The 25,325-nt window shown below is 39.2% G+C and overlaps 1 protein-coding gene across 12 annotated transcripts in view; it reads right to left on the bottom strand.

Annotated features, from left to right (window-relative positions):
• Nucleotides 1–16,422, bottom strand: part of ABI1 (abl interactor 1) — a 117,901-nt gene extending 101,479 nt beyond the window's left edge. For 3 of the 12 annotated variants that reach the window (XM_004425279.3, XM_004425282.3, XM_014783594.2), the window contains exon 1: nucleotides 16,193–16,419. In XM_004425279.3, coding sequence (XP_004425336.1) covers nucleotides 16,193–16,309 — 117 coding nt within the window. In that variant the 5' untranslated portion in view covers nucleotides 16,310–16,419. Of the gene's footprint in view, nucleotides 1–16,192 lie in introns of all 12 variants that reach the window. The other 9 variants (XM_004425277.3, XM_014783596.2, XM_004425280.3 and 6 more) reach the window with 5 other exon arrangements.
• Nucleotides 16,423–25,325: the final 8,903 nt, after the last annotated feature.

Raw genomic sequence — 25,325 nt, 5'->3', positions numbered from 1 at the left:
ATCTTAATTACAACATAGTAAACATTTAAACATAACATTTGCCCATACATCTGATAAGGGCTTAATCTCCAAAATATATAAAGAACTCATGCATCTCAACAACAAAAAAACTACCAACCCAATTAAAAAATGGGCAAAAGACCTGAACAGACATTTCTCCAAAGAAGATATACAGATGGCCAACAGACACATGAAAAGATGTTCAAAATCACTAACTATCAGGGAAATGCAAATCAAAACTACAATGAGATATCACCTCACGCCCGTCAGAATGGCTATAATTAACAAGACAGGAAACAACATGTGTTGGAGAGGTTGTGGAGAGAAGGGAACTCTCATACACTGCTGGTGGGAGTGCAAACTGGTGCAGCCACTATGGAAAACAGTATGGAGATTCCTCAAAAAATCAACGATAGAACTACCATATGATCCAGCTATTCCACTGTTGGGTATTTATCCAAAGAACTTGAAAACACCAATTTGCAAAGGTACATGCACCCCTGTGTTCATTGCAGCCTTATTCACGATAGCCAAGACTTGGAAGCAACCTAAGTGCCCATCAAGGGACGAATGGATAAAAAAGCTGTGGTATATATACACAATGGAATACTACTCAGCCATAAGAAACGACGAAATCCAGCCATTTGTGACAACATGGATGGACACTGAGGGCATGATGCAAAGTGAAATAAGTCAGAGGGAGAAGGTCAAATACCGTATGATTTCCTTCATTAAGTAGTAGATAATAACAACAATAAACAAACACATAGGGACAGAGATTGGATTGGTGGTTACCAGAGGGGAAGGGGGGAGGGAGGAGGGTGAAAGGGATAATTGGGTACATGTGTGTGGTGATGGGTTGTAATTAGTATTTTGGTGGTGAACATGATGTAATCTATGCAGAAATAGAAGTACAATGATGTACACCTGAAATTTTTACAATGTTATAAACCAATGTTACTGCAATAAACAAAAAATTTAAAAAAATAAAAAATAAAAAAAATAAAACCTCCCACTATGAAAAAAAAAAAAAATAAACATAACATTTGCTAACAACAAAACAGAAGGAATAAGTCTAAGTAAATAAGAGATTCTTTTTAGAGGAAATTAAAGAACTAACTCAGAAACAAACTAATAAAAAACATCAGAATTGTAGGGCTGGAAGTCACAGAAATAAAACTCTACTAAAAACCATCAGAACTATCACTTTGGACATAATCTAGTTCAAACTCTTCCTTTTATAGAAGATAAAAGAGGGCCGGCCCCATGGCTTAGCGGTTAAGTGCACGCGCTCTGCTACTGGTGGTCCGGGTTCAGATCCCGGGTGCACACCGACGCGCCGCTTGTCCGGCCATGCTGAGGCTGCGTCCCACATACAGCAACTAGCAGGATGTGCAACTATGACATACAACTATCTACTGGGGTTTTGGGGAAAAAAAAAGAAGGAGGATTGGCAATAGATGTTAGCTCAGAGCCGGTCTTCCTCAGCAAAAAGAGGAGGATTAGCATGGATGTCAGCTCAGGGCTGATCTTCCTCACAAAACAAAAAAAAAAGATAAACGAGTTCAAGGCTGGTTAAGCTACAACTAATTTGTGATAGAAAGAGAACTAGAATCAAGCTTTCAGATTCCTTGCACAGATCATGTAAACTTTTGAGAGCTTACATGCCAGGCATTGGGCAGGCACGGAAGATATGGGAATAAACAAGACAAACTTGGTCCTACTTTCTTGGTGACCAGTATCAAGCGTCAAACAGGTGTATAATGAGTGCTACAGAGGAAATATATAGAATTTTATGGGAGCACTTAACAGGGTATAAACTGACCTGGTGGGACAGGGAAGAGATCTCTAAGGAAGTAACCTTATTACTGTCATCTACCAACATCCTCATCACTCCCCTTCCTTCACTAAGCACTCTAGCATCTAGCTAGCTAGATTCACCACTATTCTTATCATTATTCTTAGTCATGTCAACATTCACTCAGATAATCCACCCAAAACCGTTGCCTCTCAGTCACTCGACCTCCTGAACTCAAACAAATTTTTACTCCATTTTTTCTTCACCACAGTCAAAAACTCCCGTGGTCATCTCTAGTAATTATACCATTTCCAAAAATCTAGATTTCTAAACACCCAACTTCTATCTCTGCAGTTTACTTACTCTTGTACCTCAACTTCAAATATTCTTTGCAATATATCACAGGATTTCCCACCCATTGATCCTACCAGTTTTTCACTGCATGTCCCAACTAAGATGTGCTATAAGTATAAAATACACATCAGATTCCAAAGGCCTAGTACCAAAAAAAGAATGTAAAATATTTCATTAACAAACTATTTATGTTGATCGCTTACTGAATAAATATATTTTGGATACACTGGGTTAAATAAAATACGTTAAAATTAATTTCAACTTGTTTCTTATACTTATTTTAGTGTGGCTATTAGAAAAATGTTAAATTACATATGTGGTTCCCATTATATTTCTATTAGACAGTACTGATCTATTCTGTGACGACTCCTAAACATTGATCTCCAACTCTGACTCTTCCCTAAGCTCCAGAATCTATCTGGCCTATCTATTTGGTTGTCTAATAGGTATCTCACACTAACACGTCCACAACAGTACTCTGGATATCCTCCCCACAACATGCTACCATCCACTGACAAGCTTTGGAAAGAAATTTAAACTAGGAGTCATCCTTAGGTTCTTCTCTTTCTCTCATACCTCACATCCAAACCACCAATAAGTCCTGTTCAGCTCTGCCTTAAATATATCCAACCTCTTCCCTCAATTCCTCACCCCACCACTAAGGTAGAAGCAACTGTCATTTCCTGCCTGGACTACTTCAGTACTCTCCCTGCTGGTTGATTCTGCTCTGGCCTTCCCTTCAGTAAGTTTTCCACTCAGCAGTCTGAATGATTCTTTTAAAAAGTAAATCAAGTGGGTTGGTCCCGTGGCTTAGCAGTTAAGTGCGCACACTCAGCTGCTGTAGGCCCGGGTTCGGATCTCGGGCGCGCAACAACACACCGCTTCTCTCTCCGGCCATGCTGAGGCTGTGTCCCACATACAGCAACTAGAAGGATGTGCAACTATGACATACAACTATCTACTGGGGCTTTGGGGGAAAAATAAACAAATAAAATTATTAAAAAGTAAATCAAGTACTCTAATAATAACCCTATCACATTTAGAATAAAATCCAATCTCTTTTTAACATCTTCAAGACCTAGAAGGCCCTATGTAATCTGGCCCCTGACAATCTCTCTGACCTCTCTCCTATCAGTCTCCCTCTCTCACTAACCACCCTCCAGCCATATTACCCCTAGAAAAATTTTTCCCATCTCAGTCCTGCACTTCCCTTTTCCTTAGATCTTCACATGGAAGATGCCCTATCTACCTCTCAGGTCTCAGCTCTCATGTCACTTCCACAAAGTACCACTTCCTAACTTCCCTAGCTAAAGAAGTCCTCCTTCCCAATCCCAATATTCTGTATCCTATCACCTCATTTAATTTTCTAAACAGTACGTCTCCCTACTGAAAACAGTCCTATTTTTTGGTGTTTATTGTCTGTCCTTTCCTCTCTATAATGAAAACTTCCTAAGAGTAGAGACTTCGATTGTATTTCTGGGACCTAGGATAGTACCTGACACATAGAAGGTAATCTAAGTTTTATCAAAAGATGAATGAATGAATGAATATAGTAATTCTTCATCTGAACTACAAGACCAGACAAATGAGCAATATTCAGGCTGAGAGGAATGAGTTCTAATCAAAGAGAACATTTACAAAAGCAGAAAAGAATGAAATTTCAAAAACTGAAAGGCCAGTATGACTGATAAGATGAGGGCAATGGGATGAACGTAGCAAGACTAGAAAGGCAGGAAATATTCTATACAGGGCCTCTTAGGCCTCACTGTGAGACTGTATATGAATGGGGAATCACTGAAGGATTTTTAAGCAGAGTGACACGATCAGATTTCTATTTTTAAAGTACCACTCACTCAAGCCACAGTGTGGATAAGGGGGATGTGGTCACAGGGGGATATGTGGTGATGTAAAGAAAACAGTTAGGGCCAGCCCAGTGGCACAAGAGGTTAAGCGGGCACGCTCCCCTGCGGTGGCCCGGAGTTCGCCGGTTCGGATCCCGGGCGCGCACCAACGCACTGCTTGTCAGGCCATGCTGTGGTGGCGTCCCATACGAAGTGGAGGAAGATGGGCACAGATGTTAGCCCAGGGCCAGTCTTCCTCAGCAAAAAGAGGAGGATTGGCAGATGTTAGCTCAGGGCTGATCTTCCTCACAAAAAAAAAAAAAGAAGACAGTTAGAAGCTATAGGCAGTTGCCTAAGCTTTACACTGGGGTGGTACAGTGAAGACAGAACACACAAATTTAAGAGAGATTTAAGAAGAAGAATCAACAAGACCTGTTACAGATAAATCAGTCACGGCTGGGGGTGCAGGGAGGAATAACGGAGGAGTGAAGAATAATGCCCAGGTTTCTAGTGAGTGAGTGAGTGGACAGGAGGTAAAAGAGACTGGGGAAAGGTGATGAGTTCAGTTCCCAGCATATTAAGTCTGAGACACCTGTGATTCAAACAAGCAGAGGTGTCAAGTAGGCATTTAGACACATGGATCTAAACTTCAGAAGAGAGATCAGTCAGATGGGAATAAATAAAACAGCCTGAGGTGGTATGTGTAGAAAGGAGCACATACGAAGCCACTTAAAAGTAGAGGAGAACAAGGGACCAGAGGGTTAATAGGAAAAGTAGGAAAGAATGTCATTACAGAAGCCAAAGGATTGGCTTTTTTAAAAAAAGAGGTCAACTTCTCCAAAGAAGATATACAGATGGCCAATAGGCATATGAAAAAGATGTTCAGCATCACTAATCATCAGGGAAATACAAATCAAAACAACACTAAGATATCACCTCACGCCTGTTAGAATGGCTATAATCACCAAGACAAAAAACAACAAATGTTGGAAAGGATGTGGAGAAACGGGAACCCTCATACACAGCTGGTGGGAATGCAAACTGGTGCAGCCTCTGTGGAAAACGGTATGGAGATTCCTCAAAAAATTAAAAATAGAAATACCCTAGGATCCAGCTATCCCACTACTGGGAATCTATCCAACGAACCTGAAATCAACAATCCAAAGAGGCTTATGCACCCCTATGTTCACTGCAGCATTATTCACTATAGCCAAGAAGTGGAAGCAACCTAAGTGTCCCTTGACTGACGACTGGATCAAGAAAATGTGGTATATATATACAATGGAATACTACTCGGCCATAAAAAAAGACAAAATTGTCCCATTTGCAACAACATGGATGGACCTGGAGGGTATTATGTTAAGTGAAATAAGCCAAAAAGAGAAAGACAAACACCGTATGATCTCACTCATATGTGGAATATAAATCAACACGTGGACAGAGAAAACTGTATTGTGGTTACCAGGGGCAACGGGGGTTGGGGTGGGCACAAGGGGTGAAGCGAGACATGTATATGGTGATGGACAAACAAAAATGTACAACCAAAATTTCACAATGTTATAAACTATTAAGACATCAACTAAAAAAAAAAAAGACGTCAATTGTGTGAAATGATGCCGAAAGACAAGCTAAATGAGAACGCAACAGTGTTCAATGAATTTTGCAACGTGGAGGTTTTTGAGCACAACTCAGTGGAGCAATGGAGATGACAGACAAAATAGAACAGGTTAAAGAGTAAATGCAAAGTGAGGGATGGAGGAAGGTGTAGACAATAGTTTTAATAAAACTAAGCAATACAGGAGAAAGAGGTCAGTTAGTAGATGGGTATATGAAGTCAAAGGAGAATTTTTTACTATGGGAGAGTTGAGATGTTTCAATTCTGACTCCACAAACTCAGTAAAGAGAGAAGGAACAAAGAAATAAGAAGTGTAAGGTTTCTGAAAAGGCAAGAGAGGATGGGACCCAGAGCAAAGACAAGGACTGACCTCAGCTAGCTGGAAGAAGACCTCGCCTCCACTATCACAAGAAGGAAGTAGAATGGGAAGGACAAGGATGCCAGGAGGCTTGGAGATGTGGTGGTAAGAAATAATAAGTCTTATACAATAAGGTCTATTTTCTCTGTGAAATATATAAAAGATGAGAAAAGAAAGATTTTAAAAGGGAAGAGAAAATTTAAAACAGTTTATGCTAAGTGGAAGAATAAACTGACATGGAAAATACAGTGGGACTGGGCTGTTTTGAGGGCCCACTTCTGAGTGGTAACCATGACTTTAAAATGGCACTTAGGAACACTTTCCACTACACAGCCTTCTTAAAATAAGTATTTGTTATTATAAGTCTTAGGTTGCCAACATTTGAACTACAAAGTATCTTTTTCCATATGATGCATTATATACATTTCTAGTGTTTAAGTGGAGGGCATTAATTCCCCACCGCCCAAAGAGAAAGAGTTCTTAAAAAGTACCACGCTTTCCTTTCTACAAATGGAAAAATAAAATTTACCAAATGCAATTTTTATCACACCATGTAGAAATTACTAATAGGAATTAAATATAAAGCATTCAGGAAACAAATGACTTAAAGGTAAATTGAAGTTTTTCAATAATATACTTTTTTCATTAACATACTATTTTTTGTTCCCTTTAAGTTTCAAGGAGATAAATAAATAAAAATTTGCTCCAATTAAAAGCAGCTGAGAATATGCAACTGCATATCTTGCACACTACACCTCATTTAAGTTCTGAATAAGAATATAGGGCCAGCCCTGTGGCTTAGCGGTTAGGTGTGCGCGCTCCGCTGCTGGCGGCCCGGGTTCGGATCCCGGGCACGCACCGACGCACTGCTTCTCCGGCCATGCTGAGGCCACGTCCCACATATAGCAACTAGAAGGATGTGCAGCTATGACATACAACTATCTACTGGGGCTTTGGGGGGGAAAAAATAAATAAATAAAATCTTTAAAAAAAAAAAAGAATATAATTCACATTTCATTTAATAATTAGCTAATCTCATAGAACTGTTAGAATTTTTTGTTTTTAAAATATACTATGATTGAAATACTTTCTGCCTGGGCCGGCCCCATGGCTTAGTGGTTAAGTGCACACGCTCCGCTGCTGGCGGCCCGGGTTCGGATCCCGGGTGTGCACCAACACACCGTTTCTCCGGCCATGCTGAGCCCACGTCCCACATACAGCAACTAGAAGGATGTGCAACTGTGACGTACAACTATCTACTGGGGCTTTGGGGGCAAAATAAATAAATAAATAAAATTTAAAAAAAAGAAATACTTTCTGCCTTATAAACAATATCAGTTTACCAATTGTACAGCATAAAGTTTAGATACATTCTTTAAAGGCTGTACATAAGGAGTGATTTTACAAGGAACTTGTACTGTCTAAAATATAGTTCTATAAAGTTTAACATTTGTGCAATTACCATATTTAATATTATTTGGTAGTCAGGGGGAAAATTAAGCTTATATATAAAATGAAAAATTAGGCTCCAAGTCTTAATTTCTATCAATTCACACTGAAATCCTGAGTATATGTTCATGCTTGGGATTCCCTCATTACCCCGCAGTACAGTGAGGTATAAATTCAAAATTATCTAAGTGCAAACCTAGATAATTATATATTTCACCTCAAAATACCATTACAAACCACTCCTAGGTATATATGCAGAAGAACTGAAAACAGGCACTCAAACAAATACCACACACGAATATTCAGAGCAGCACTGTGTAGCTACTACAATACCCAAAAGGTAGAAACAACCCAAATGTCCATCAATAGGTGAATGGATAAACAAATCGTGGTATATACAAAGAGTAGAATATTACTCAGCCATAAAAAAGAATGAAGTACTAATACAAACTGCAAAGTGAATGAACCTCAAAAACATATGCTTAACATAAGCAAAAGAAGCCAGACACAGGGGCCAGCCTGGTGGCTTAGTGGTTAAGTTCGCATGCTCCGCTTTGGCGGCTAGAGGTTCGTGGGCTTGGACCCCAGGCATGGACCTATGCACCACTTATCAACCCATACTGTGGCAGGCATCCCACATATAAAAAAAATAGAGTAAGATGGGCACAGATGTTAGCTCAGGGCTAATCTTCCTCACACACACACAAAAAAAACAGACACAAAAGGCCACATATTGTATAATGCTATTTATATGAAATACACAGGATAAGTAAATTCACACAGACAAAGCAAACTGGCAGAAGCCAGGTGCTAGAGGAGTAGAAACAAGGATGAACTGCTTAATGGGTATGGGTTTTTTTGAGAGGTGATGAAAACGTTTTGGAACTAGATTAAGGTGGTGGTTGGATAACACTCTGAATGTACTAAATACCACTGAACTGTACACTTTAAAATGGCTGGTTTTGGGCTGGCCCCGTGGCTTAGCAGTTGGGTGTGCTCCACTGCTGGCGGCCCGGGGTTCGGATCCCGGGCACGCACCGACGCACTGCTTCTCTGGCCATGCTGGGGCCGTGTCCCACATACAGCAACTGGAAGGATATGCAACTATGACCTATAACTATCCACTGGGGCTTTGGGGGGAAAATAAATAAACAAATAAAAATTAAAAAATTTTAAATGGCTGGTTTTATGTTATATGAATTACACCTCAATAAAAAAAATTCATTAGGAAGCAAATAATGTAACTATACTCTAATCAACCTGCGACAGGAATCACTAACAAAATTAGCTGTAAATTAAAAATATACTATTTTTCGGGCCGGCCCCGTGGCTTAGCGGTTAAGTGCGCGCACTCCGCTACTGGCGGCCCGGGTTCAGATCCCGGGCGCGCACTAACACACCGCTTCTCCGGCCGTGCTGAGGCGGCGTCCCACATACAGCAACTAGAAGGATCTGCAACTATGACATACAACTATCTACTGGGGCTTTGGGGGAAAAAAAAGGAGGAGGATTGGCAATAAATGTTAGCTCAGAGCTGGTCTTCCTCAGCAAAAAGAGGAGGATTAGCATGGATGTTAGCTCAGGGCTGATCTTCCTCACAAAAAAAAATATATATATACTATTTTAAAGCTTTCTATTCCTTTGTGTCACAAATAAATTATAACATCCATTATCTTTTTTCTCACATATAGAAGTTATGCAATAGATCTAATAAGGCTTTATCTTTTAGAGATACATACTAAAATATTTACAGATGAAATGATATGTCACAGATGGGCTTTACAACAATGGTAGGGAGATTTGAGAGGAATACAGATGAAAGGAGACTGGCCATGAGTTGATAATTGTTGAAGCTGGGTGATGAATATATCAGGGTTCATTATATTATTCTCTCCATTTCTGAATATGTTTGAAATTTTTGGCAATGAGTTTTTAATTACTATGCTAATAATTACTAAAATAAGACTTATAATCCATTTCCTTATATTTTAAGCTATACTTGAGACGGTCCTACCAATATTCTCTCGTCAACATAAATCACAATTCCACAAACATTTGCTGAACTTGCTAAGCACAGATGCAGAAGAAAATCAGAATCTCTCTGATAACAAATACACATTATCTTCCTTAGGATGTTTTGTTTTGCTTTCAGATTTTCTTCACAAACATTATTAGTTCATTATCAACTATTTCTGAGAAAATTTCATTTGTAAATGGAGAAAATTAGTAAATCCAGTGTGAACTGTACTTATTTGGATCGACACAGACTGGTAATTCTAAAAAACTTCAAGCCTCCTTAGTAAGGAATTAATGTTTGCTGTTAAAACGCTCTGGTTGGCCATTTCCTTTAAAAACAAAGTCCCATAGCTGTCATTTTCCAAGTGTCTCATCTTTTCAATGCTGTACTTTTTAAAAAATCTCTTAATTTTTAGCATGGTGTTTTATTAAATATTAAGGTCCAAAAAGTTTGTAGTTCTGGGGTTTGACTATTATTTCTTCTAAAATCAAACCATAACTTCAATAAAATTACAATCAACACAAAAAGATATTAGAAAAAATATATAGCTCCCCCCAAATTCACACATTTTAAATGCCCCCAAATTCGCATTTTAACTATTATTTTTACCTTACTTTTCACACCAACACTATTTTCATGGGATTACATTTACACAATCTCCTAATGTTTGATTCACCCTCTTCGCCCAATATTAGCACTCTTCCTTTCTGGCTAATATACTCTTGTCTGTTAATTCACAAATGTCTAATTTCTAGGACATAATTTCACCCAAGATAAATAGAGTTATTCTACATGGCCACAGATCAGACCTCCAATTACCCAAATACCTCTTTTCTGCTATAAGTAGTATTAACATTCTTCAGCTATCAGAACCAACTGGAGAAAGCAAAGGCACATAGGAAGATTTAGAAAAGTGCCCTTATCCTAAGGGATTATTTCAACAATTTTCTTAAAAAAATCCTCTCCAAAAATGCAGACATGCTAAACCAAGAGACCAGGACTAGATCAAAGTACCCCACATAAAGTTCTTATTAGTATTCAAGTTACAAAACGAAACGAGAGAGAAGACATTAGTTTTAATACAAACTTTCAAATGACATACAGCCCTAACGAATATTCAGTATTCTTGAAAGTATTATTCATAAGAACTGATATGACGTTCTATCCTTATGTAAGGACTTTCATAAGACCTAATATGCACGGTCAGATCCTGCCTGCTTGACAGCAGCATTAATAAACACGTTGTGACATGGTATGGGTCAATCTAACAATTAACTGATGATCTTTAATAAAATTATCTAAAATCCTGTTTTATTTGTTTTTTTACTGAGATATAATTTACATATAACATAATGTTAGTTTCAGGTGTACAATATGATGATTCAACATTTGTATATATTGCAAAATGATCACCACAATAAGTCTAGTTAATAATTAACATCCATCACCACATAGTTACAAACTTTTTCTTTTTCTTTCTTGTGGTGAGAACTTTGAAGATCTACTCTCTTAGCAACTTTCAAATATACAATACAGTACTATTAACTATAGTCACTATGCCGTACATTACTAAAACTCTGTTTAATTCATTTATTTTTTACTTTTTTATTTTTTTGTGAGGAAGATCAGCCCTGAGCTAACATCCATGCTAATCCTCCTCTTTCTGCTGAGAAAGACCGGCTCTGAGCTAACATCTATTGCCAATCCTTCTCCTCTTTTTTTTTCCCCAAAGCCCCAGTAGATAGTTGTATGTCATAGCTGCACATCCTTCTAGTTGCTGTATGTGGGACGCGGCCTCAGCATGGCCGGAGAAGCGGTGCGTAGGTGCGTGCCCGGGATCCAAACCCAGGCTGCCAGCAGCGGAGCGCGTGCACTTAACCGCTAAGCCACGGGGCCGGCCCTGTTTAATTCATTTAGATTTCCAACCTATATTTCTAATTTTGATAGCCACTGTTTGAGTTTGCACTCAAACTTCAAAATGCAAGTCTAAGAATTCTACCATTTCCAATCTGTCCTAATCTCCTCAATCATTCCGACCATCTTTACCTGAACCTGGTTGGTGTGGAAATCAGAACCATCCAAAATACTTCGACATTTTTTGTTTTGTTGACTTCTACTAATTCTTCTACAAATTTTCTTATCAAAGTTGCAAAGCTGAATCAGAGTAGAAAAAACAGGCAAGGATGCATAGGAAAGGAAAAGAATCCACTGAGCTTGGTGAAAAACTAGCCTATGATTCCTGTAAGTCGACACTTCAAGTGCCAAAGCTACCATCTCTGGGAGATCCAGGCAAATCTCCAAATTACAGACATACCTGTTCTTATATTCACTACTTGCAACTCAGAAGAAACAATGGTAAAATAGTTGTTAGGCTCCCAGACATGCCCAACAAGTGTCTATTTATTCCATGACATTTCTGAGCTAGTATAAGTTCTAGACTCATTCGCATCTGGAGACAGCGCGATGTGGAAAGAGCACAGCCTGTGGAGCCTATCACAGTTAGGCAGAAAACCTGACTGCCAATCACCAACTGTAGGATCAAACAAAATTCACCTAACTTTTCTGAGTCCTGATTTCCTCATTTGCAAGAGAATACTGCCAATCATGGAGAGTTTTTGTAAGGCTTAAAGATAATACATATCTATCAGCAGAGACTGTGACAGAGTAGGTACTCAATAAGTAAAAGCATATTACTCTCTTCCCTTTTCTATTACCCTCCTTGCACATTCTTTTTATCCCCTATGTTGCAATAAGCAACATAGTATTCAGTATTCATTAAAAGGAATTTAGGATTAGGATATGGAATCAGAAAAATCTGGGTTTGACTCCAGGCACTATCTCATATGAGATATGGAACTTCAGCCTAGGTATTTAATGTCTCTGAACCTCAGATTGCTCATCCGTTAAAAAAGAAAAAGAAAAAAACATAGAATTATTATAATTGTAATAATTAAGTGACACCATTTATAAACCGGCATAAATCGTACAGTACCAGAAATGTTAGCTTTTACTTACTCCAAAGTGCTCCTGCTCAAAAACTACCTGCCTTCCAAGATCAAATGTGCACAACAAGCAAACGAGCATAAACTCCAGACGTCACGGGAGGAGCAAAGCTAAACTACACAGCTCACTGATAATATCCCCTTCATACTCTCGGATTTTAGAATACACTTGTTAACCCAAATGAAGCTCTTGTTGGGGGAATTCCAGGTAGCAAGATAAGCTAAATTGGAAAATTAAGCTGTATGGAAGACTTTTCTGTCCTTACCCAACCTAGCAATCTGCACGCTGAAAAACCTTTCCATTCCTTTTCACGTAGCGCCCCTTCCTATTCCCCAAAATAGCTCCCATGACAAAGGCAATATAGACCCTAAAGTAGAGCAAAGAGATGAATAAGTGATGAATAAGTGAGTTCAAGTTGAGGAGTGACCGTCCTTGACAAAATCCACCAGAAAAATTCAAACTAAAGATGGAAAGGCAAAGATTTTTCTTTATGTCTATATAAATGTCTATACAAACACACTTCTATTTTGTTTATTTATGTATTTATTTTTTTCCCCCAAAGCCCCAGTAGATAGATGGATGTCATAGCTGCACATCCTTCTAGTTGCTGTATGTGGGACGCAGCCTCAGCATGGCCGGAGAAGCGGTGCGTCGGTGCGCGCCCGGGATCCGAACCCGGGCCGCCAGCAGCGGAGCGCGTGCACCTAACCGCTAAGCCACCGGGCCGGCCCCACACTTCTATTTTGAATATTATTCCCCTATAACAATTTCAAAAATCCTGTCCTTTTTAAGATAGTGGACTCCTTTGAGAAGTTTTGCTATTAATAATTAAAGTCAAGGACCCAAGGACTAATAAAGTGTGCAAGGACTCCACTGCACTATAGCCAAAAGAATGTCAGCTAAACACCTTATCTGAACTGGACTGTTCAAACAACAAAATGAAAATTGAACTCTCGGGATAAAAATCACCCAGGCAGGGGCCGCCCCGATGGTGTAGCGGTTAAGTTCACGTGCTCCGCTTCACAGCCCAGGGTTCACAGGTTCGGATCCCAGGCGCAGACCAACACACCACTCATCAAGCCACACTGTGGCGGCATCCCATATACAAAACAGAGGAAGATGGGCACAGATGTTAGCTCAGAGCTAATCTTCCTCAGCAAAAAGAGAAGGATTGGCAATGGATGTTAGCTTAGAGCCAGTCTTCCTCACACACACAAAAAAGCACCCAGTCAATAACTTAACTCACCTGGGTATAAAAAATTCTCAAAACACAAGCGACCATACACTTTCCCTGAGAAGAGGTATGTTTATGCAGGGTGTTGATTATAACCCAATCAGGGTCACAGAAGGGATACAGAAAGATCTCAAAAGACATCTAAATGGATATTTCTAGTACTACCTGTTACCTATTCACAGCACCATAGCTAGCAGCACAGCACATCATGCAGTCAGCTACCACATCAACTTCCAGAAAGTCTCCATCATCTTCCCAGCCTGTCTGAGCCTGACCCTGTCTGAGCCTCTTGGTAAGGCAGCTAGTGGCCTGCATCACATAGCCCAAAGTTTAAATGCTACTAAGATAAACATTGCTATGTGTGAATTTCATCTTTTTTCCCCCCAGTAAGATCAGCATACTTCACCGGTGTCAAGTTTAAGACCGCCAAAAAAAATTAGGGGCCACTAACAGTGGCTCTTGGCACCATGGTACTAACATGTTTAAAAGTAAGAGACTACATGAAAAATAACATGACTTATCTTAATTAACGGATATTACCAAGTTTAGAAGTGTTTCAAAGTTATGTGATGGTAGCAGGAGGGGAAAAGGAAAGGTAGCAGGGGGAAAAAAAGCCTTAGATCACACAACTACCTGAAAAAGAAATAGTCAACAGACAGGTTAAAACACGTTTGCATTTGCCAAGACGTAGCAGTTACCACACCATATATTTGTCAGATTTCCCAACATGCAGAACAAAAAGAAGCCACCCCTTCATGAAGCGCTTATCTGCTGACTTCTACAAAGAAATGATTTTTCTAGAATGAGGGCAATATGACTTCCTGTGACTTTGACTTTCAAAATCTTTAAAACATTCAGCAATTGAGATTTGCCTCAATTTTAAGGCTTTTCATGTTAAGTTAAATAAAAGTTGTATATTTTTAATATCGATAAACTACAAAATCACTTTTCTATTTAAAAACCATATCCACATTTCTACCATAATTCAGAATATTTTTAAAAGGCTAAATATAAAGTTTGCAAAAACAAATAATACAGTAGACATAGCAAGCATTCAACAAGTTTATTTATCAGTAGAATTCCTAAAGTAAAAGCTTGAAAAAATTTGAGATAAATTCCTACCAATACTACTGAAGATACAATGTTACTAATATGGAAACTGAGAAATATTCAAAATATTCTGAAAACAGTATCTCCTTCTAAAAATAAAGCTGAAAACCATTTGCCAACACAAACTATTGGTTTTTAAAAACGATAATCACATGGGAGGCATTTCTATACATACTTCAGTTGTGAATTGCAATACCCCTAACCTTTCAAAGCACGTTCTGGTCATGCCTTACCACTAACAAGCGACTTTTTGGTGCCATTATATTGATACAAAGGCCTCTGCTAATTGGCTTCTACTGCAAACTGCTGGTTTACGCAAAGATCTACAAACCAAACTACCACAACATAATTCACTTTCAATCATTAAAATAAAAACGAACAAGCAAGCATCTGTCACAGAAAAGGCCCCAAGAATCTGCTAATAAATTTACAGTAAGACACTTTACGTTATGATTTTAAGACTAAATATGTCCTGTAATCTACTTGAATTTATATTCTACACATTTACTTAGATTGGAAAGAGAGAAACCTCAGAAAATAAGCAACCGGCGATTACACCATTCTATTTTAAGTTACTCAGGAAGCCAACAGTTCAAGAACTTTTGGGGACGAGAGCGTATTTAAGGCATTTTTCCAAGCGGTTAAGAACAATCTGTGTTTTATAGTAACGATAGCCCTAACAACCTCTAGAATAGATTACGGTGGGGCGGAAGTGAAAACGATGAGAGGGAAAAACCCGACTTGCAAACGGACAGGCAGGCAGATTTACAAACCTTCAATTAAAGGAATTTTGAGATTAACTTCTCTTCTACGCCCTCCCTCGCTCCCCACCCGCTTCCTCCCCTCCTTGGGGAGGTCTGTGTAATGTGACTCATGACAAATTTTTTAAAAAATAAATAAATAAAAGACACACCCTCTGGGTTGAACTGACATAACCGCCCCCACCCCAGCCTCCGCCGCCGCACGCCGCGCTTTTCCTCTCTCCCTGCGCCTGGTCCCTGCCCTTCCCTCTCCCCTCGCTGCCCGTCCCAGACCCCTCTCCCGGCGGCGGGGCGGCCGCCGGCTCTCCGGGACAGCACCGGGGAAGGGAGGGCTGCGGGGGGCGGCGCGACTGGGGGCCGAGCCGCGGGGAGGCAGACGGCAGGGGGCTCCGGGCTCCCTCGCCCGCTTCCTCGCTCCCCTTCTGTCGGTTTCACCCACCACAGCCACTTCCTGTATGGCAGCCCGAAACCCTCACCCGGCCACTCGCTCTCTCCCCGGCTGGGATTTGGGGCTGGGGCTGGGGCTGGGGTTGGGGCTGAGGCGGCCGCCGAGGTTAGGGCACTTCCCCACCCCGCCCAGTGGGCTGGTCACTCTGGCGGCCGGCGGCGGGGTCCTCGGCCCGGCCGGCCAGCGCCCGCCCGCGCGCCTCACCTGTATGTAGTTGTTCTCACAGTAGTCGGCCACCCGCGTCAGGTTCTGGTAACTCTCTATCAGCGCCCTCTTGCCGGACGGGATCTCCTCCTCTAGTAACATCTGCAGCTCTGCCATTTTCCACCCCTCCGCATCGCTTCCTCTCGCGTTAAAGAGACAGAAGCAGCAAAGTCCGCGGAGCCTCCGAGCACCTCACAGCCCGGATACAAACCGCCTACCCGCCCTCCCGCCTGGTATTGTGGGACGGCACCTCCTCCTCTTCCTCCTCGCTCTCTCCACCCCCTCCTCCCACTTCGCGCAGCCGCCGCAACCTCGTTTTCTCGCGAGCCTTCGGGTCTTTCCCTCCCCCGCCCCTCGACCACGGGATTCCCCCCCACCCCCGGCATGGTCTTCTGGGAAGTGTAGTCTCTCACAGGCTAGGTTAGCCATCAAAGGCGCATGCGTCCAAGGAGCCTCCGAAAAAGCACGTCAACTCAAGGGTCGAGGGTTAAGTCTGGAGTTTCCTGACAGCTCCGGGAGATGGCGCCACAGGGTGATTGAAGAGAATAAAACCGGTTCCTCCTGAGAAGGCTGTGAAACTTGGCAGAACTTGGTTAATTAGGAAATGTCAGTGAATCAGAGATATCAACTCTGATAAGGATTAAAAAGGGCTAGAATATGGAAAAATTCTAATCTTTACTTCCTCAATCTTCTTAGAGATAGCGCAACTCGGGCTTTACTTTCTAAACTTCAGCCACCCTCAATTCATTTAAAATTTAGCAAATATGTGTTATCGCCAGCTCTGTACTGTAATAAATAATGCAATAAACATTGGGAGTACAAATTGAGTAAGGATACTCTATACTCTTAAACACTCACAATTTAAAAATAAACATAATTTTTAGTGCTATCTTTAATCTCTTTTTCTTTGACTCTTCTTTGCATGTATCTATCTACAATTTTGAAGTTATGTACACGTTATCTATGCTGTATAAAATTATTTTGGTTTCTTTTGTTATCAACTGCTTTGGAATAGTCTAAAAGGCCCTATATTTCAAGGATTTCATTTCAACAGGATCATTAAATACTTTTGATATAATGGGCTATGAAAGTGTTGTCCAAAGGTAGAAAAGGAAACTAATTTAAAGATCATTTAAATATCCATATTTTCATCTCTCTATGAAGTCGTTTAGAATCACAATAACTATAGGAATAATAATGTGGCTCAACCAGATTTTAAAAAATTGACCCATCAATAGGTATTTATTGAATATTGCCCATGCTAGGGGCCATAAAATGCTCAACCTCTACAAGGAAAAACTTTAGTCTCCTACCTGAAAGAGATAATCAGCCCCACCCACCAGATTCCCAATCAAGGATTCTAAGGTCCATCAATAAATAAATGGCTTACTCTCAATAATTATTTGAAAGAGACATAATAGTCTTTCTTTAATATTTATCGTTAATCCAAACATTATTTAATCCAATATTAAAATTTGATGTATTCTTGAACTTGGTCTCTACATGAGCCAGATTTAACTATGGAAATCACTAAGTTCGTTTATATCCATATGTTGATACATTTCAACAACATTGGGGGAGGGGTCAGACAGGTGATGCTGCTTTACTACTTTCAAAGTAGTATCAAATTTCTTTAATGCTCACAAGTCTGAAAGATAAATGACCTAAAGATTCCTTTCTACTTTACCAAATAAGGAAATTTAAGCTTAGACAGGTTAAGACATATAGCTAAGGGCGCAGAAAACAGTAGTAAAGTCCTCTGACTTCCAGATCAGTGGTCTTTCCACTATTCAGTTAAAACACTTGTGGTTCAAATAAAGTCCATTCAAAGAAGTTATCCCTCATACCTCTAAGGTGATTGAATTGAATATGCTACCTTTTGTTTTTGTTTTTTTTGTGTGTGAGGAAGATCAGCCCTGAGCTAACATCCATGCTAATCCTCCTCTTTTTGCTGAGGAAGACCGGCTCTGAGCTAACATCCATTGCCTAATCCTCCTCCTTTTTTTCCCCCAAAGCCCCCCAGTAGATAGTTGTACATCACAGTTGCACATCCTTCTAGTTGCTGTATGTGGGACAGGGCCTCAGCATGGCCGGAGAAGCGGTGCGTCAGTGCGCGCCTGGGATCCAAACCCGGGCCGCCAGTAGCAGAGCACGCGCACTTAACCGCCAAGCCACGGGGCCGGCCCTGTATTTTTATTAAAAAAAAAAAAACAGTTTCCCTGATAATTGTAGACTATAATCAGGCAATATTTCTTTACTTGAAACCAAAGGGAATTTGAGGGGATAAAACCATAAAACACAGCACCATACTGTAGCCATTGACTTTCAGCATTTATTGACACTAAAATTTATATGGAACGACAAAAGACTTCAAATAGCAAAAGCAATCCTGAGGAGAAAGAACAAAGCTGGAGGGCCAGGCCCAGTGGCCTAGAGGTTAAGTTCAGCATGCTCCACTTCAGTGGCCTGGGTTCAGTTCCTGGGGGGCAGACCTACATCACTCATCTATCAGCTGCCATGCTGTGATGGCAGCTCACATACAAAATAGAGGAAGATTGGCAACAGATGTTAGCTCAGGGTGAATTTTCCTCAGCAAAAAAAAAAGAAGAACAAAGCTGGAGGCATCACAATCCCTGACTTCAAACTATACTACAAAGCTATAGTAATCAAAACAGCATGGTACTGGCACAAAAATAGACACATAGATCAATGGAACAGAATTGACAGCTCAGAAATAAATCCACAAATCTATAGACAGCTAATCTTCAAGAAAGGAACCAAGAACATACAATGGAGAAAGGAAAGGCTCTTTGATAAGTGGTATTGGGAAAACTGGACAGCCACATGCAAAAGAATGAAAGTAGACCATTATCTTATACCATACACATAAATTAACTCAAAATGGATTAAAACCGTGAAGGTAAGATGTGAAACCATAAAACTCCTAGAAGAAAATATAGGTGGTACACTCTTTGACATCGGTCTTAGCAGCATCTTTTCGAATACCATGTCTACTCAGGCATGGGAAACAAAAGAAAAAATAGACAAATGAGACTACAACAGACTAGAGCTTCTGCAAGGCAAAGGAAAGCAGGAACAAAACAAAAAGACAACCCACCAAGTAGGAGAAAATATTTGCAAATCATACATCCCACAAGGGGTTAATCTCCAAAATATGTAAAGAACTCATATAACTCAACAACAAAGAAACAAACAATCCAATCAAAAAACGGGCAGAGGATATGAACAGATGTTTTTCCAAAGAAGATATACAGATGGCCAATAGGCACATAAAAAGATGTTCAACGTCACTAATCATTAGGGAAATGCAAATCAAAACTACAATGAGATATCACCTTACACCTGTTAGAATGGCTATAATTACCAAGACAAAAAATAACAAATGTTGGAGAGGATGTGGAGAAAAGGGAACCCTCATACACTGCTGGTGGGAATGCAAACTGGTCCAGCCACTATGGAAAACAGTATGGAGATTTCTCAAAAAATTAAAAATAGAAATACCATATGATCCAGCTATCCCACTACTGGATATTTATCCAAAGAAGTTGAAATCAACAATTCAAAGAGGCTTATGCACCCCTATGTTCATTGCAGCACTATTCACAATGGCCAAGATCTGGAAGCAACCCAAGGGCCAAACAACTGACAAATAGATAAAGAAGATATGGTGTATATATATATACAATGGAATATTACTCAGCTATAAAAAGAAGACAAAATCGTTCCATTTGCAACAACATGGATGAAACTTGAGGGTATTATGTTAAGTGAAATAAGCCAGACAGAGAAAGACAAACACGTATGATTTCACTCATATGTGGAAGATAAACAAACACGTGGACAAAGAGAACAGGTTAGTGGTTACCAGAGGGGAAGAGGGTTGGCGGGTGATTGAAAGGGGTAAAGGGGCACATGTATATGTTGATGGATAAAAATTAGACTATTGGTGGCCAGCACAATGCAGTCTATACAAAAATTGATATATAATAATGTACACCTGAAATTTCACGATGTTATAAACCAATATGACCTCAAAAACAAACAAACAAATGGGATTTGTGGGGACAAAACAATACAACACAGCACCATACTATAGCCATTGGCTTTCAACATGTATTGACACTATTCAGAATAAGAAATAACCTTATATAACATGACTCATGATATGAATATATATACATGCTGGTATAAAAGTTTCACAAAATTAAATATGATATACTCTGACAGTTCCTGTTCTATTTCATAGTATTTAATGCTGGTAAGGACCATTAAGTTGATTTCATGACCCACTATTGAATCATGACCCACAGTTTGAAAACCATTTTTTCCTTCCACTAAATTTAGCAAATATGGTTCTATAACATAAGTGTATGTTATTATCATAAATCATGTTGTCATAAACAAAAAAAAACCAATCAGCTATTAACAGACAGACTAGAAAAAATATATTCAAAGATTTAATAGAATAAAATTTAGCTGAAGTAAAGAATTTTCTGAATTTCTATATCAAAACAGCTTATGTTGGGGGCCAGTCCCGTGGCCCAGTGGTTAAGTTCGACACACTCTGCTTCAGCTGCCCAGGTTCAGTTCCCAGGCGTGGACGCTATACCACTTGTCTGCTGCTACACTGTGGTGATGACCCACATACAAAAGAGAGGAAGATGGGCCGCCCCGTGGCTTAGTGGTTAAGTGCGCGCGCTCTGCTGCTGGCGGCCCAGTTTGGATCCCGGGCGCGCACCTACGTACAGCTTCTCCGGCCATGCTGAGGCCGCGTCCCACATACAGCAACTAGAAGGATGTGCAAGTGTGACATACAACTATCTACTGGGGCTTTGGGGGAAAAATAAAATTATAAAAATTAAAAAAAAAAAAAAAGAGAGGAAGATTGGCACAGATGTTAGCTCAGGATGAATCTTCCTCAGAAAAAAAAAACAAAAAACAAACAAACAAAAACTAGCTTTCCTTGTATAATCCTAGTCAAAATCCTAAAAGGTTTTTGTAAAAATTGACAAGGTAATTCTAAAACTTATCTGCAAATGCAAAGGCCCTAGTATAGCCAAGACTATACTGAAGTAGAAGAATGAAGTTAGAAGACATACACTACCAAATTTCAAGATTTACTATAAAGCTACAGAAATTAAGACAATGTGGACTTGGTGTAAGAACAGACAAATAGTTTCCTCAGAAGACACAAATATATGCAGAAAACTTGATTTATGAAAAAAGTACCAATGGGATTCAATGGGGGAAAGGATTCTTTTTTCCCAATAAATGTGCTGGAGCCATTGGATATTTGTATTTTTTAAAAGAATGAACATTGAACCTACCTCACACTATACTCCAAAATTTATTCAGGAAATATCATAGGTCCAAATGTGAAAGGTAAAGCAATAAAGCTTCTGCAAGAAAACATAGAATAACTTCACAAGCTTGGGGTAGGCAAAGATTTCTTAACCAGGATACAATAAGTACTAACAAAAAAGAAAAAGATGATAAATTGCTTTTTTTTTTTTAATTTTTATTTATTTATTTATTTTTCCCCCAAAGCACCAGTAGATAGTTGTATGTCGTAGTTGCACAGCCTTCTAGTTGCTGTATGTGGGACGCAGCCTCAGCATGGCCGGAGAAGCGGCGTGACGATGCACGCCCAGGATCCGAACCCGGGCACTTAACCGCTAAGCCATGGGGCCGGCCCAGATAAATTGCTTTTTAATAAAATGAAAAGGTAAGCCATTGTATTTTCCTGTTGCTGCTGTAACAAATTTAGTGACTTAACACTAATTTATTTTCTGACAGCTCTGGAGATCAGAAGTCTCAGTTGGCTAAAATTAAGGTGTCAGTGGGGCTTTGTTCCTTCTGGAAACTGTAGAAGAGAATACCTTTCCTTGCTTTTTCTAGTTTCTGGAGGCTACCTGCACTCCTTGGCTCATGGCCCCTTCTTCCATCTTCAATTCAGCAGCAGAGCATCTTCAAATCTCTCTCCGAGTCTACTTCTGTCATCACATCTCCTTCTTTCTGACTCTGACCATCATCACTCCCTCTTATAAGGACCCTGTGGCTACATAGGTCACACCTGGATAATCCAGAATAATCTCCCCATCTCAAGATCCTTAACTTGATTACATCTGCAAAGTCCCTTTTGCCATGTAAGGTAATATACTCATAGTTTCCAGGAATTAGCGTGAACATCTTTGGGGGGCCATTAGTCAGCCTACTATAGCCATCATTAAAATTAAAACACTCCATTCACTAAAAGACACTATTAAGAAAGTGAAAAGATAAACCACAACACACACATTTGACAGAGGACTCATATCGGGAATATATTAAAAAAAAAAAAACTCCTCCAATTCATTAAAAAAAAAGACAGACAATCCAATAAAAAACAGAGAAAGAAGATAACTGCACTTCACACAAGGCCAATAAATATATTAAAAGGCACTCAACTCATTCCTCATCAAGGAAATGCAAATTAAAGCCATAATAAGATAACACCACACTCTACCAGGATGTAGTATAAAATTAAAAAGACTACACTACACACCCATTAGAATGGCTAAAATAAAAAATCCTGACAATAGCAAGTGCTAGCAAGAATGTGGAGTAACTGGACTCTCATACATTACTGGCTGCAAACTGCGACAGCCACTCTGGAAAACAGTTTAGGAGATTCTTAAAAAACTAAACATATACTTAATATACAACCTAGTAATCCTACTGCTAGATATTTACCCAAGAGAAATGAAAATTTATGGTCACACAAAAACCACTATGTGAATGTTTATAGTAGCTTTATTCATAATCGCTAAAGGCTGGGAGCAACTCAAATGTCCTTCAACCAGTTACTGGATAAACAAACTGGTGCATGCAAACAACAGAGTACTATTCAGCAATAAAATGTAATCAACTATATATAAACACAAAGTCATGGATGAATCTCAAATGCATTTTGCTAAGTGAAAGAAGCCAGACAGTTCCCCTGCAAAAAAGACCAACAATACCTAGTGTTGGCAAAAATATAATGCATCTGGCACCCACATACACACACATACACACATACACAGACACACATACACGAGTATATATATACACACACACATATATATATATACACATATATATTTGAGTATACAAATATAAAAGGGCACAATCACTTTGGAAAACTGTTTGGCAGTACCTATCAAAGCTAAATATACACCTCCTTATGGCCCAATAATTCATGCCTAGGTATTTATTCAAGAAAAATAAACATATATGTCCACAAAAAGATATGTACAAGAATATTCATAGCATCTTTATTTGTAATAACCAAAAAATGGAAACAACCCAAAAGCCTATCAACAAGAGAAAGGATAAATAAATGGTGGTGTATTCATATAATGAAATACTACACGGCAGTAAAAACAACAAACTACTGATACATGCAACATGGATGAATCCATTGCTAGATACACTTTCATGGACGAAAGATGTTCTATTGAGTGAAATTAGTCAGACATGAAAAAGTACACACTATATGATTCCATTTCTATGAAGTTCAAAAACAGGCTAAAGTAATTACTGTTGACAAAATCCAGAATAGTGGTTAACTACTGTAAGGGATAAGTTGGGAAACAACATGAGAGAATCTTCTGGGGCACTAGGAATATTCTATATCTTTATCTGGTTGGTGGTTACAGGGGTGTATATGTAAATAAAAATAATCAAACTGTATGCTTAAAAGTAGTGTATTTTGCCCAATTTACTCTATGTATGCCATACATACATTTATTCAATTTAAAAATGAATAAAGAAAAAAACAATATTTTTTAGAATCTCACCTATAAAAATGAAAAGACAACAGACAATACCAAGAACAAAACTTATACATCTTGGCAAACTTATTGAACTTTAAAGGTAAAAAATAAAGTAATCTTCTACAGAAAAAGCAGGTTATCTGCAACAGAAAAAATATCAAGCCAATCTTTTCCTTTGCGATAGTTGTCAAAAAACAATGGAACAAAGTCTATAAAATCCTGAAATTGGGCCCGCCTGGTGGCATAGCAGTTAAGTTCGCACATTCCACTTTGGCAGCCCAGAGTTCACAGGTTCGGATCCTGGGCATGGACCAATGCACCGCTTGTCAAGCCATGCTGTGGCGGCAACCCAAATAAAGTAGAGGAAAACAGGCACGGATGTTAGCCCAGGGTCAATCTCCCTCAGCAAAAAGAGGAGGATTGGCAACAGATGCTAGCTCAAGGCTAATCTTCCTCACCAAAAAAAAAAAAAAAAATCCTGAAATGAAATTAACATGATTCAATGATTCTTTACCCAGAGTGGAAGACGAAAACATCTAAATGCAAAATTAAATATAGTTACACATAGAAGTAAGTCTGAATTAAATTATTATAAAAAACTGTTTATTAGAATATCAAGGATAGAATGAAAAATCTTTAAAACTATCAGAGAAAAAAACAGATTTTTCTATAAAGGAATGATAATTAGTAGAGCCCTTATCAAGGAATGATAATTAGTAGAGCCCTTATCAACAGTACGAGATACAAAAGACAAGAAAGTTACATTTGGAGAGCACTGAGGGAAAATAACTCTCAAAATAGAATTTAACCCAACTAAATGTCTTTACAAGGATGATATGACTATGAACTCTGAACTATGTATGGTTCAGATATAGAGGAGAGTTTACCACCCAGGAACGTTCAATTAAAAAAAAAAAAAAGCAGAGGCAAAGTGTGGAATAAAAGAAACAATGTAAATGAAATGCATTGGTGAACTTGATTACCTACAACTTAACAAAATAACAAATTTTTTTTAAGTAAAAAATTAAATAGCTGAGATTTTTCATATGGTGTTTTAAAAGAAAAAAATCCAGAGGGCCAGACCAGTGGCATAGTGGTTAATTTCCATGCACTCTGTTTCGGGGGCCTGGGTTCACAGATTTAGATACTGGGCTTAAACCTATACCACTTGTCAGCCATGCTGTGGTGGTGACCCACATAGAAATAGAGGAAGACTGGCATGGATGTTAGCTTAGGATGAATCTTCCTCAACAAAAATAAATAAATAAATAAAAGAAAAATAAAAGAAAAAAATCCAGCTATAAAATGCTTACAAG

Source organism: Ceratotherium simum, chromosome 32 (genome assembly GCF_057802395.1).
Source record: "Ceratotherium simum simum isolate JZ-2026a chromosome 32, ASM5780239v1, whole genome shotgun sequence".
Classification (NCBI taxonomy): Eukaryota; Metazoa; Chordata; class Mammalia; order Perissodactyla; family Rhinocerotidae; genus Ceratotherium; species Ceratotherium simum.
Note: the sequence above shows the minus strand (reverse complement) of the source record. Positions and strands in the feature narration are given on the sequence as shown.